This window comes from Hippopotamus amphibius, chromosome 1 (genome assembly GCF_030028045.1).
Source record: "Hippopotamus amphibius kiboko isolate mHipAmp2 chromosome 1, mHipAmp2.hap2, whole genome shotgun sequence".
Classification (NCBI taxonomy): Eukaryota; Metazoa; Chordata; class Mammalia; order Artiodactyla; family Hippopotamidae; genus Hippopotamus; species Hippopotamus amphibius.
In genome coordinates this window covers 224,804,044-224,818,558 of record NC_080186.1, presented here as the reverse complement: position 1 = coordinate 224,818,558, position 14,515 = coordinate 224,804,044, and the positions used below count along the sequence as shown (strand labels likewise).

At 36.3% G+C, this 14,515-nt stretch overlaps 1 protein-coding gene across 4 annotated transcripts in view; it reads left to right on the top strand.

The window, feature by feature from the left end:
• Nucleotides 1–14,515, top strand: part of CWC27 (CWC27 spliceosome associated cyclophilin) — a 216,939-nt gene that overhangs the window by 156,971 nt on the left and 45,453 nt on the right. For all 4 annotated transcript variants that reach the window (XR_009054770.1, XR_009054771.1, XM_057742584.1 and 1 more), the window contains 2 exons: nucleotides 8,669–8,778; nucleotides 13,032–13,135. Coding sequence is in view for 2 of the 4 variants with exons in the window: in XM_057742584.1 (XP_057598567.1) it covers nucleotides 8,669–8,778; nucleotides 13,032–13,135 (214 nt within the window). In the remaining 2 variants the exon portion in view is untranslated. The remainder of the gene's footprint in view (nucleotides 1–8,668; nucleotides 8,779–13,031; nucleotides 13,136–14,515) is intronic.

Below are 14,515 nucleotides of genomic sequence, written 5' to 3'. Positions count from 1 at the left end.
TGGGTCTTTTTTTGCTGCGCACAGGCTTTCTTTTTAGTTGCGGTGAGTGGCGGCTACTCTTCGTTGTGGTGCGCGGGCTGCTCATTGCTGTGGCTTCTCTTGTTGCGGAGCACAGGCTCTAGGCGCGTGGCCTTCAGTAGTTGCAGCACATGGGCCCAACAGTTGTGGCTCACGGGCTCTAAAGCACAGGCTCAATAGTTATGGCGCACGGGCTTAGTCGCTCCACAGCATGTGGGATCTTCCTGTAGCAGTGATCCAACCCATGTCCCCTGCATTGGCAGGCGGATTCTCAACCACTGAGCCACCTAGGAAGCCCTGTGATCATTATTAATAAGAATGGAGAAACATCTGATAAAAAGCTTATCAGATAGTCTATATAATTAAAAATTTCATTAGTAAAAGATAAGACAAGCCTAATTTAAATCAATGTAATGTTTAACGTTCAGAACCTGTCTTTACCGATCTAAGTTCTATCTCTTAATTTATTAAATAAGTTCACTTAACTTTATTTGAACTGATTTTTAGTATAATATATACTTTGGTAATTATTTTATGTGCTATTATAAGTTATTACCAACATGACTGCTGTTTGAATTATAAATTCAACAAAGCAATATATAATACCCCCCCAAAAAAGGACAAAATTTTGTATTTGGAAAGGAATGGGACTTTAAAAATAAGGTTCTTTTTTAATTACTAATATCTTAAGGGTAAGTAATAAAGGTAAAAATTAAGGAAACTTCTAATTAGAGAATTACACCTATATTGGGTATTCATGCCATTTTATAAATGGCCACACTGTACTATAAATGTACAATCAGCCCTCCATATCCATGGGTTCCCCATCCACAGATTCAACCAACCTTGGGTATGTCGTATTTGGGGAAAAAAAAAATTCCAGAAAGTTCCAAAAGCAAAACTTGAATTTGCTGCACACCAACAACTATCTACATAGCATTTACATTGTATTAGGTATTATGAGTAATCAAGAGATGATTTAAAGGATATGGGAGGATATACAGGGAGGATGTACATAGGTTATATGCGAATACTATTATCATTTTATATAAGGAACTTGAGCATCCTTGTATTTTAGTATGGGCATTGAGAGTCCTGGAACCAGTTCTCCACAGATACTGAGGGACAACTGTATAGAATTGCAAAGTGATTGTTAGATTGTAATGAAATATAGCTGCAGTGATTATGCCCTTCAGAGAGAAAGTACACATAGCAGTGTATATATAGAGAGGAAATTGCATTGGGTTATCAGAAAATCTGGTTTCTGATGTTCCCAGCTTAGCAGAATCATGTGACCTCGCTGAACCTCAGTTTTCTCATCTGTAAAATGAGCAAGTTATTACTAAGAACTTCTTAGTATTAATATTTAAATTTAAAAATTAAGATTAAATAGCCAATAGAATATGAATATGCAGACCCCCCTAGATATGAACTATCATATATTCACTAGCCACCTCTCCTAGAAGTGCCTAATGGAAAATACAACTGAAAATCAGTATTTTTATAGTTTATATTACAAAATGGAATACAGTCTGAAAATGTGGCTAAATTTAACTGTTTTGTAACTTGTTACCTTCACATTTCTTAAATCAGCTAATAGAAAAACACAGAGGAAAATACTCTATATTACTTTCTTTTGAGAATTATTTTAAGCTCCAAAATAACATGAAATGAGGCTAAGATGAACAACAGAGAAAGAAAAATAAAAAATTTGTGTAAGTGTAGACAATTCCACATAATGTTCAGTGTTGAAGCATACCTCAATGTTCAGTATTCAATGTTCAAGCCTATTATTTCACGTAGTCCTGAAATTGTTTAACCACTTTTGACTAACTTTCATGAAGCTATAGAGGCTTATTTTGACCACCAGATGGAGCCAGCATTGTTTGATTTGTAGAATTAAAAATATGCTGAAAATAAAAATTGGTTAAATGAAATTAATAAATTGTAGATTTCTTACTTTAGTTCACAGTACAGAAAAAGTTAAACTTTTAGCCCAGTCTTTGCCTAAACTGTTGTCATCTTCGCCTAAACTGCTGCCATCTTCACCTAAACTGCTGCCTAGTCTTCATAAATGTGCATATAGATACCACCATTAAATAATTTCTTTACTGTGAATTAGTTTTATTTGAGCAGTTTCATTGGATAGAGAAGCCAGTTCTCTTCTTACCTTTTAAAGATACCATCTAAACACTTTCAATTATCAGTAAAACAAAATTAGTACAGGTTCACTCAGATATTACGGGTCATAACTATTAATGTAGGCTCTCATTTTAATGTCACAAAATATTACCACAGTTGTCATTTCTATAACGGATTTTCTTACTAAAACAAACCAAAAAACAGCGTTTTGACTGAGGTGGAGAATGTGTAGTTTATCCCCAGTAGCTCCTCAAGGAAATGAAGCCTCAATGAATGGCTGCAGCTCTTACAGGGATTCTACTCAGAAAGCTCAGTGCTCAAGGGCTTAATCAGGGATAACTGCCTTCAAGTTGACTTCTGCTCCTCTCAGCTCTGTTTAACAAATATCAGAAATTATCTAATTCCTTACAACTCAACTTAATTAGGCCGCTATCTATTGAAAAAGTATTTGTACGCTAGGGCAGCGGTCCCCAACCTTTTTGGCACCAGGGTCTGGTTTCATGGAAGACAGTTTCTCCACTGGCAGGGGGCAGGGGGATGGTTTGGGGATGATTCAAGAGCATTACATTTATTCCACACTTTATTTCTATTATTATTACGTTGTAATATATGGTGAAATAATTATACAACTCACCATAATGCAGAATCAGTGGGAGCCCTGAGCTTCTTTTCACTTGCTACTCACTGCTGGGTTTTGATATGAGTCTGCAAGTCATTGATTTATTATGGTCTCTGTGCAGTCAAACCTCTCTGCTAACGATAATCTGTATTTGCAGCCGCTCCCAGCACTAGCATCACTGCCTCAGCTCCACCTCAGATCAGCAGGCATTAGATTCTCATAAGGAGTGCTCAGCCTAGATCCCTCACGTGCACAGTTCACAGTAGCGTTCACACGCCTATGAGAATCTAATGCTGCGGCTGATCTGACAGGGGGCAGAGCTCAGGCAGTAATGCAAGCAATGGGGAGTGGCTGTAAATACAGATGAAGCTTCTCGCACTTGCCCACTGCTCACCTCCTGCTGTGCGGCCTGATTCCTAGTAGACCGTGGACCCATATCAGTCCGTGGCCTGGGGGTTGGGGACTCCAGTGCTAGGGGCCCTAACCTACAAGGCTCTGAAGGAGCCATTCCGTCCAGCAAGAGCTATAAGACAACCATGGACCACTGTTGTAATTTAAGATCTAAAAATGATCACTATGTTCATTTGTCCATTCAGCTACTATTTACTGAGTACGTACTATATGCAAGGAATATACTAGTCCACAAACAGGGCACTGTCCCTGCCATTTGAATTTATAGCCAAGGGGGCAGTACAAAGAGGCAGTTATGACAAAGAAGTTAGGAGCTACAAAGTGTTTAAAAATTCAAATGAGGGCAATATATGATTAATTAAAGAGAATCAAGAAAAGCCATAAAGGACTCTTTCTAGGTGGAGGTTATTTTCATTAACCCACTGTTTGGCAGACTGCAGTGCCCATTTATTATGGTGTGGGAGGAATACAGGACCTTTTTCGTAGGACTTTATTTCATCAGGACACATCCAATATGGGGACCTGATGCCTTTTTATGTCAAATTGGAATACTTTCTTCTAAGTTTTCTTGTATTTCAGACATAAAAAAGAAATAAGCAAGCTGGTTAGGAAGCTGTACTTTAGAGCTAGACTGCATGGTTTTTTATTCCCATGTTTATAATCCCTGAGATAAGTTACTGCCCTAGTTACCTTATCAGCAAAACGGGGTTAATAATATGCCTTCCTCATAGGGTTGTCGGTTATGAGGGTTAAACAAGTAATTCAGGGTACTACTATCTGACACATAGTGAGTACTTGAAATGTTAGCTATCATGTTAGCTATTTTCAAGTCTGGTACTTTTCCTAGAATTAATTTAAGATCTGGTATATATAAAATTTGATAAAAACATACTTTGTAGCTTCCAGAAAGTATGATGAGATACAAAGTATGATGCGATGTCAGTAGCTTTGGTATTTTTCTGTATCCACTAAAGTCTATCCCTTTTGTTTTCAAATGTTTACTATTAGCACTAACGTCACCTTTATTTATATAAAAGTTTTTATTTATTATGGGAATTTTTCAAAAATTTCCTTGAAATAGTGCATCTAGATCTATTTAAAATCATTTATAAGTAGCTTTATTAACAGTTTCTGACACATGATAATCACTAAACCTTTTTAAAAAATGAATGAATGTGTAGCTAGTTGAAGCTTTTAGCTCCTTGAGCTCTGCCTGGTACTGAGACAACAGAGAGTATAAGCCCTTTTATCTATAAAGTGAGATTTGTAATAGATGGATACCATTGGTTCATTAGCTAAGCAACCAATAATTGAGTAGTCATCACCCCTTTATGCTCAGAACAAAAAGGTTTTGTAATGAAGAGATTCAATTAGAGTGGAGCAGAGATTATGCTTCTGACTAGTTCTTAGGGAAGAGTTAGAGACATTCTTTATAACACACAGGGTGGAAAGTGCAGTATTGAACCTTTAGTCTTACTATAGATTGTCACCAAAACTACGAGTAAGAACATAAGTTTTACCCCAAGTTCTGCTGCTAATCCATATGGGACACTAGCTAAGTTCTGGTGCTCTAGTAAACTGATGCTCTAGTAGTAAATTGATGGTTATAGTGATGTTGGACATTCTTGTCACCAAATCCTTTTATATATATTTCCTAATTTTATCTCAGAGGTCACTAAGATACTAATTTTTTTTATTCTAACACTATAACATAGGTAAGCTTTAACCCCTCTCTAGGTGGCTAGTATTCTACCCAAGAGTCAGCAACATAATACTTAACAATCAATGGCTTGATTTATTAACTATTTTTACATATATTATGTTTATTTTACCCTTTAGATTACTTTATAAAATGAAAAGCCTGCATCATGTATGGATATCGTTTAGATATCATTCATAACATTTCCTAGAGTGTCAGGCATATGCCTGACACTTACCAAACACTTACTAGATTTTATTTTCTGAAGTTTTAATTGAAGACAGTAGGGCACAGTGTGGGATTTTAATATTATAGAGACCTGGATTCAAGTTCCAGCTTTAGTATATTCTAATTGTGGTCTTATCCTGTTTCCTAATTTGTAAAATAGGTTTATAGATACTTTCTTCATGGATAGTCAAAGACCCTTAGCATGGTACCTAGCATATAGTAGGGATTTAGTAAATGTTCTTTTTCCGCCATTCTTCATTTCTATTTATTTAGCATATATTTTATAGAAATTTCAGTTAATGATAAATAGTTATACTATGTCATTATTTATAAATTATCATCCAGCTTATATTGAGATTTTTAAGAAAAGTAGAAGTAGAGCACACTGTACTTAAAGAAACTGATTTTTTCAAACTCCTTTTGTATTTTATTAGCTAGTTTTGTGTGACTAAAACTAGCTTATCAGATCACTTACTCAATTTTTGTTTATTCAGGGGCATTCAAGCACATGAGAAGTGAATGTGCTACTTCCTGTTCTGGCAACATGGACTGAGTTAAGACCAAACTTCCTCCTTCTACAAATATATAGAAATTCTGCATAAAATCTGATCCAGCCCAATTAAAATACTTAGCTAAGCTTGAAAGAGACAGAGAGGGGCTAGTAGGGTGAGGGAAAGTGAAAGAAAGAGGAAGAGAGAGAGAGAGAAGGTAAGAAAGAAGAGAAAACTCCTAGGTACCAGAAACAAAGGTGAGGCATAACCAGAGCATTAAGTGGCAAATTGACACTGTAGTTGCCCAGGGGGGATACTGGAACCATCTGGTTCTGATAGCTAGAAGCTGGGGTTTTAATTTCACACTCGGATAGAGATATAGTCTTGGATCAAGATAAGAAGAAACTAGAAAAACTGTCCATCTGATCAGGAAGGCCACAAAGAAGCTTGTCATTTTTCAGAGCTGTGTGTGGGAGGGAAAAAAGAAAAAAAGTCTATCATAAAAAAATCAAAACTATGAACCTCTACCAGGCACAGCTATAAAGTCTGAATGTACACTACCTATATGGTACAGGAATCCTAAGCCAGGAAATTAACTTGGGAAAAAATGGCTGTGCACTAATGGAACTCCTTACTTTCCTGGTAGAAACAAATGCAAAAGCTCTCTCTAGTAACCCTGGCATAATCCTGGATGCCAAGGATTCCTATGGAGCTTGACAGAGATGTAACTCGAGCTGTAGGTACACTCACAATCAAAAATTTGAAAGCACATGGTGAGATGACCACTCTGGGGAGAGAATCAGAAGACGTTATAGAAGGATCCGCAAGAAAAATCTGAAAGATAAACATAACAAGTGTCTAAAATTTTATGATATAATTATTAAAATCAATGACAGTTTATGTCTTAAAAACTGATTAGATACAACTAAACAGAGACTTAGTGAACTGAAATATGGAGCTAAGGAAATTACTCACAGTACACTGTTGAGAAATAAAAGCATGAAAAATGAATGTGCTGTGAACAAACAGAAGTACTTTATACTGGTATGATATACCCAGTTAGGAAATAGAAGATTTGACCATATTTTTCACATAGTTGGATTTGTGCAGCAGATGTCATTGCATTTGACTCTGTGTACCATGTAGAAGTGTTTGGGTTACAGTTTCCATGCAGTCCAAATGGAACCTTAGCAAGCTTAATCCTGGCTGGTATCACAGCTGTATATAATGAAAGACCAGTTGATCTCACAGCTATTCTCAAGCTGTGAAGGAAAGATATCCTAAAGCCAGACAATTAAAAATTTCAGGAGACCAAGAACTAGAGAAACCATTGTGAAATGATTACCACAATCTACCTAATTAACATATCCATCACCTTACAGAGTTACAATTTGTGTGTGTGTGGTCATCAAATTTCTTAGCAAATTTTAATTATACAATATAGTATTATTAGCTGTAGTTACCATGCTGTACATTAGATCTCCAGAACTTAACTATCCCACATAATTGAATCTTTGGACCCTTTGACCAACATCAAAATCATATTAGGTAACCATAAAAAGACTACTTGTTTCTTAGTTCACACATTTTTTTTTAATTAGTCTCTTGAACAAAATGGCTGATTATATATTACACTTTAATTATGTTCCTCAAACTAGGTAACAAAGAGACAAGCAACAAACCAAGGCTTGAATAGGAAGATTACTGGTATTCTTTTTATTTGTTTGTTTATTTTTTGGCTGCATCGGGTCTTAGTTGCAGCACGCGGGATCTTCATTTTAGCATGTAGGATCTTTCATTGCGGTGCATGGGCTCTTTGTTGCGGCACACAAGCTTCTGTCTACTTGTGGTGTGCAGGTGTTCTCTTCTCTAGTTGTAGCACACAGGCTCCAGGGCATGTGGGCTCTGTAGTTGTGGTGTGCAGGCTCTCTAGTTGAGGCATGCAAGCTCAGTAGTTGTGGTGTGCAGGCTTAGTTGCCCCCCTGGCATGTGGAATCTTACTTCCCTGACCAGGGATTGAACCCGTAACCCCCCTGCATTGGAAGGCAGATTCTTTATCACTGGACCACCAGGGAAGTCCCAGATTACTGGTATTCTTGATTAAAACTGGCTCATCTTGGTTTGCCAGCCAAAGATGAGAAGAGATAGGGTTTTTTTTTTCTTCTTAAGTCACAAATTTTCATTAATATATATAAATATAAAGTATTGTAAAATGTTAGTCCTTTTTTTTTTATTGGAGGCAAACTTGTATTCTGTGAACCCAGAGGTTATCTAATCTTTATATGGAATTTTGCAGGATCAAATCCATAGATTTTTTTTTTTCTAATTTCTAATGTAGTAAAAATTATTTTTATCTGCTTCTGGATAACTGTCCTGATTTTTTGTTAGATATATTTATATTTTATGATACCACTAAATTGAAATTGTTTGTTGTTGTTGTTATTGTTTTGAGTGGGGAGCAAAAGTGGCAGGTAATTGGAAAATCAACTAATATTGAAAGATTATATCTTATTAGGCAAGGGAATGATGTATAATGGTATTGCTGAATTTTAGGAATATCTTACTTATTTTAAAAGTGAGATAGGCAAGGGGCGAGTGTTGGGGGGAGGGACAGTTGGGGAGTTTGGGATTGACATGTACACACTGCTATATTTAAAATGGATAACCAACAAGTACCTATTGTATAGCACAGGGAACTCTGGTCAGTATCATGTAACAACCTAAATGGGAAAAGAATTTGAAAAAGAATAGATATATATTTATAACTGAATCACTTTTCTGTACGCCTGAAACTAACACAACATTGTTAGTCAACTATACTCCAATATAAAATAAAAAGTTAAAAAAAAAGATAATTAACTGAAGAAAAAAGTGAGATAGGTGGTTTTATAGTCAAATAAATACAAGTGAGAACAACTACAATAGTACAGTATATACAAAAGATGTTTACAAAATTGGTTGATAAATTAACATCAATCACTTTCTAATATAGGTAATCGTTATGGAGCTTCCATAAAGCCTTTTTACTATTTATCCTAAGAATATTCTATTATTCCTCAGAGGAAGAGGCTGCTCCAGATGGTGCTGTTGCAGAATACAGACGAGAAAAGCAGAAGTACGAAGCTTTGAGGAAGCAACAGGCAAAGAAGGGAACTTCCCGGGAAGACCAGGTAACTTCACAAACCAAAAGCCATATGCAGTTCATTGCCTTTTAATTGTCTTCAAGTGTTGTTAATGGAGCCTAATTTGTTTATACACGAGGGGAAACATTACCTCTTAAAAATGGAAAAGGATATATTAATATAGGGTGAAGTGACAAGGACCTTGGCCGCTTATGCAAAGATCTGGATGATAGAGTTCTTTCCATACATAAAAGCATAAAACCTAAACCTTTCAGGTTTCAACCTTGTACTCCCTTATTAAACACAGGAACATAGTAAAACCACATATTACCAGATACTCAGGTAGAACCTTTGACTAATAGTATGAGATGGTGATTGTAAATGATGAAGGTATCTCTTCTGGATCAGCATCTCACCTGCTGCTTAGCCATCTCCACTTGAAATTGTACAGTGCTAGTAAATAAGGCACTTTGTCTGCTAGTTGACTTCTACCATAAATAATACTGCAAAACTCTGCTTACTGAAAGTAATTCCTGATTCTTTATGCAATAATATAAGAAGATTGTCAGAAATCAAGAATAAAAAAGGTAGAAAGCCAGCTCAACAATTTGGGAGTCAGTACCATGCAGCACTTGGCACTTGATGAAATGAATCTCTTCAGCAGCTTTTTATGTTGAAAACCTAGAGGGCAGACTGAAATTACTTATATTTGGTGCTACCATATATATATGAGAACATGCCACTTTTGGCATATAAATAAAACAGGCAAAATAAAGGTAAATTAAAAGGCCCAAGCCTGTTTGAATAAATTAATCTAATCAGGAACTATATTATAAATGACACCTAATTACTGGTAAGGAAGATCATGCGTCAGTGCCTAGCATGAAAATAATCATAGGGAAAATTCAACAGGAATTTAGGTATAGGAAACTGTAATTACAGAGAACTAACGTGCAATTTTCAGAAGAAATGGCACATCAAATGAAATTAAGAAGAAGTACTTTATTACCTTGTTTTCATGGAATCACAAAATCCTCTGAATATAGTACCAAAAGATATGAAGGATCACTCTTATTCTTACATTCCTCTTTCTTCCCTCCTAGTAGATAATTATTAAGAACCTACCATGCCGTAATCACTGTATTTGATGGTAAACAAGGTAGAAACATCCCTGTCTTCTCTGAGCTATCAGGAAAAAGAGGCAGTGAAATAATACCAATAAAAGGGGGTGAGCATTATGACAGGTTAGATACAGGAAACTATGTGAATGTATAACAGTAGGACCTAACATGGCATAAGAATCTGGGCAGGCCTCCCTGAGAAAATGATTTGTCAGCTGAGCTTTGAGGGCTGAATAGGAGATACGTGACTAGACAAAAGGGACAGTGTATGAGGAGTCTTTGACCTCTTTTGCAAAGAACTAAAAGGTGTTAAGTATGACTGGAACTTAGACTAAGAGAAAGAAAGAGATGAGGCTGGAGAGGTAAGCAGGAGCCAGTTCACACAAGATATTTTTGAGCCATATTAAGGAGTCGAGATTTACCCTAAGAGCAACATGGGGCCATCGAAGGAAGGAGGTGATATGATCTCATACTGGCTGCAGAATGGAGAGTAGACTGGTCCTGGGGCAGGACTGGCGGCACAGAGGCTCTTTGAGAGACTCCTCTGTGTGGATATGCACGCACAAAGTCTGCCAGGGCAGGCCCCTTCCACACTGCTTCTTCATGCCAGGAAGGCTTGCTCTGTGCTGAAGAGCATGCTGTTAGGGTTTGGCCCTCCTTTCCTTCAGCAAAAGCCAGACGACTAATTCCCCTGCAGATGCCAAACAGAAACACTTCCATGCAGATGCTATCTTCTTCAACCTATATTGTGCCCCCTTTTTTCTGCAGTGTTTGCTTTTCTGCCTAGTGTCCTTTCTTGCCTTTTGAATGCAGCTAGAGAAAGTCCAATCTTGAATATAGGTGATGTTAAGAAAGGCCAAGAGGATGTGTTTTGTTTGTCATAGTCCCAGTCCTCCTTCTTTGAGCAAATGCCAATAGCACATTAATTGGCTCTAAAAACAGACTGCCTTGCCACTTTGAACTCAAAAGAATAAGATCCAGGTCTAGCACAATTTTCTAGGAAGTTTTAAAATTTATTCCACTGAGAGGTCCTTTGTTTTCTTTTTTTTATTCTCTCAGAAAAGACGTTTCCAAGTGTGTGAAAATCCACCATCAGAAATTGATGGGGTTTGCTTTTAAGTAATAGACAGGTAGGTAGGTAGGTAGATAGGTACAGAGATATACATGTGAAGATATATATTTATATAATATATAGATATATACACACACAGAAACACTTAAGAAGCCTTGAGGATGTATACCAAATGTCTACAATGGTTACTTATTCTTAGTGGTGGGATAATAGATATTTTTGTTTTGCTTCTCTTTGTTTTCTAATATTTCTACAATAATCTCTTTTCTTAATATAAAGCAAATACAATAAAAGTTTGTAGGCAAGAGGTTTTTTTTAGCGAATAAGGTTTTAAAACAAAGGATGTTTTCTTTATCTGTTAACATTATTTGAAGAGCTTAGTCCTATAATTGCTACTCTAGAAACAGATAAAATATCTAAACCCTAACAAGCTAGCAGCCCTCAGAATGCCTGTGAGGATATTCTATAGGAATTTATAGTTTTTCCTTAAAACTCATCTCATTCAGCAACTATGGTAATGTGTATATTTTCAGCTGTTGTCCATGTGGGCATTAACTTTTGCAGAAACACATAAGGCTCTTTTCACTGTCGTTTTTTTAGCAATAACTACCTTTGTTTCTTGCAGTTATTTTGACACCACCTGTCTTTATTGAGCTTAGATTCTAGACCACCAAAACCTACTTAATTTTTTCATGAACTGTGGTCTTAATGATATTTTAGATAAATTCTGAAGCCTCGAAGTTACCATGACTCTATTATATTTGTTATTCACATATTGAACTATCATACATATTTTTCCTTATGAAATGTAAGTACAGTTGGCCCCTGAACAACACAGCTTTGAACTTTGTAGGTCCACTTATATGCGTATTTCTTTCAGTAATTGCATACTACAGTTCTAGACCAACCGTGGTTGGTTGCATAACCACCGATGTAGAGAGAGGGCTGGCTGTAAAGTTATTAGTGGATTTTCAGCTGCTCAGAGGATTGGTGCCCCTAACCCTCATGTTGTTTAAGGATCAACTGTATTTTAGTACTGAATTCAGTGTACCAGTGTCTTAATTAGAAACTTGATTTTTTTAGACAGGTAGTACTTTATCCTATTTCACCAGTTATGTACTTTTTAAAACTATAGAATAAAAAAACATTTTTCTCATTTCAGATTCTCTGCTCAAATTGTGAAGCAAACTGTTAAGGTATAGCCAAGGGACAATGTGATTAAAATTTCAGGCACTTGTTTCCTCTTATCTACACGGGGTGTGGGAGTCAAAAATAAAAATATCAGAGAAATGGTCCCTTTTTTATAAAAACATACTCAACATGGTATTTATATCCTACTTCTTTCACTTAACAATAGAATACTGTACTTCATATATATAATTTTAATAATAGTGTAATCACATATTCATTGCTTTTTACCAAATTTATCTAGTTCCTTATTAATAGACATTTAACATGTTTCCTTTTTCACCTGTATGAATATTGCTGTAGTGCACATCCTTTGCATACGCCATTTTCAGTGTTTCAGGTTGTTTTTCTACATGTATTCTCAGGATTGGAATTATTGAGTCAAAGGGAATGATCATTTTAAAGTTTCTGACACATATAAGAAACTTTCCAAAGATGTCACTCCAGTTTACCCACCTTCCAACAATTAATGTGTTCACTCGTTTCACTTTCCCCAACATTGACAATTTTACATTTTTGGAAGTTTGTTCAGTGAAAAATACTACTTGTTTTTGGTGTTTTGTTTTTGATTTCACATCTTAGTGAAGTACCTCCCTATCTTATAGACACTAAAAACTTAGTTATTAGTAAGCATGCATTTTAAAGTTTAAATGTCTTCTATATAAACAAATTTATATTCCCCAAATCAGAAAATAGTCACATATCTCTGAGGGAAAATGTCAGTGCAAATGCAAATGGGGCAACGTCAAGGTTTGTGAATGTCGATTACTGTTGCAGCTGGAAGGCAGTCTTCTTATTTTCCTTCAAAATTAAAAAATTAAGTGTTTTACATCCTGGAAGGATGTTTTCCTTTCTACCAAATTTAAGTGTCTCTTCTGAAATTATATCAGGAAACTTAGCAGTCTTAATTGTTATTTCAGACCCTTGTGCTGCTGAACCAGTTTAAATCTAAACTGACTCAAGCAATTGCTGAAACTCCTGAAAATGACATTTCTGAAACAGAAGTAGAAGATGATGAAGGATGGTAAGTCCTTTGATGTCTTTATTTTAACCATGAACAAATAGGCTCAGAGCAGAGACACTGTTAGGACATTTCTACTGTATCATCCCTTTTTTCCCCCAGACTTTACCTTCAATTATACCCTCATCGTTATAGGGCCTCGGTGCCCTTTTACTTTATTTTAGTTCAGTAAGCATTTATTTAGTGCTCTGTGTATTCCCAGTATTGTGCTAGCCAGTAGGAAAAATATGACACTATCCTTGCCATAAATAACTTTCTAATATTGTGGAAAAGATAACTCACATTAAACAGCTAGAAAACAGCCTTAAAAGATTCTGAGTCATTAATTTTTTTACATTTTCCCACAAACATTTTAGAACTCATTAGTCCATTTCATAATCCTGCTAAGTTCCTCTTCAAATTATGGCCTACAGGATCCTAGTAATACATACATAGTTAACTTATTTTTATCTTTGGATATTTTTCAGCTTTTTAAGACACTGATAAGAAATAAAGGGACTAATGACTTGTATGTGTCCTGTGCTTAGCACTTTATCCTATACTGGCAAAAAGGAAAGAAAAAAAAAAAAGAGTAAAAACTGTGCTTTCTCTTATCACACGCCTCTGTCCTCCAGCTGACTTCACATGTAGTGTATCAGGCCTCCCCACACCTAACTGCCTCCACCTCCCACTGCACCCTGGCTCAGGCATATTGCTGCAAGCAAGCCAGTGGGTCACCCCCAACACATGACTCACCCTCTGGAGCCTCTGAACTGTCACATGTGCCATTACCCCAACCCAGAATCACAGCCTCACTCCTCTCTGCCAAACAGCATCTCTCCCCTATTTCAAAATTCTGTTCAACACTCCCATCCTCCAGGAAACCAGTCAGCAAGATTTGTTGAGCACTCACAAATCTAGAGGGTGGAGGAAAGAGGGCTGCAACACATATTAAAAAAGACATAAAAACACTTATTAAGAAAACAGTTAAGCAAGTAAGACTCTGCAGCTATATATAACTTTAATCAAAAGGGCCAGGTGGTGATGATTTGAATGGAATTAATCCTACCTACCATACGACCCTGGAGGCACTTGTGTATTTCTCAATATATAATTTCTGTATGATCTGGGTTATAATGCCAATTTTTGTAAAACCCTAGGTCCCTTTTAATAGGTTTCTATTACTTATGTGTATTTGTTTATACTTAAATTCAAAGTTGCTTAAGGCAGAAGCTGGCTCCTCCCATAGTTCTTTGCCAAAGGTGAAGGCTCAGTGAGTGTTGAATGACCCACAGAGATAAGTGCACATTGCACAGAAGAACTTTCTGTTTTTTTATGTGACTGGACAGGTTTAGTTTTATTTTGGATTCTTTGAATGTCTCAAAATATCTTTCAAATGTTTTG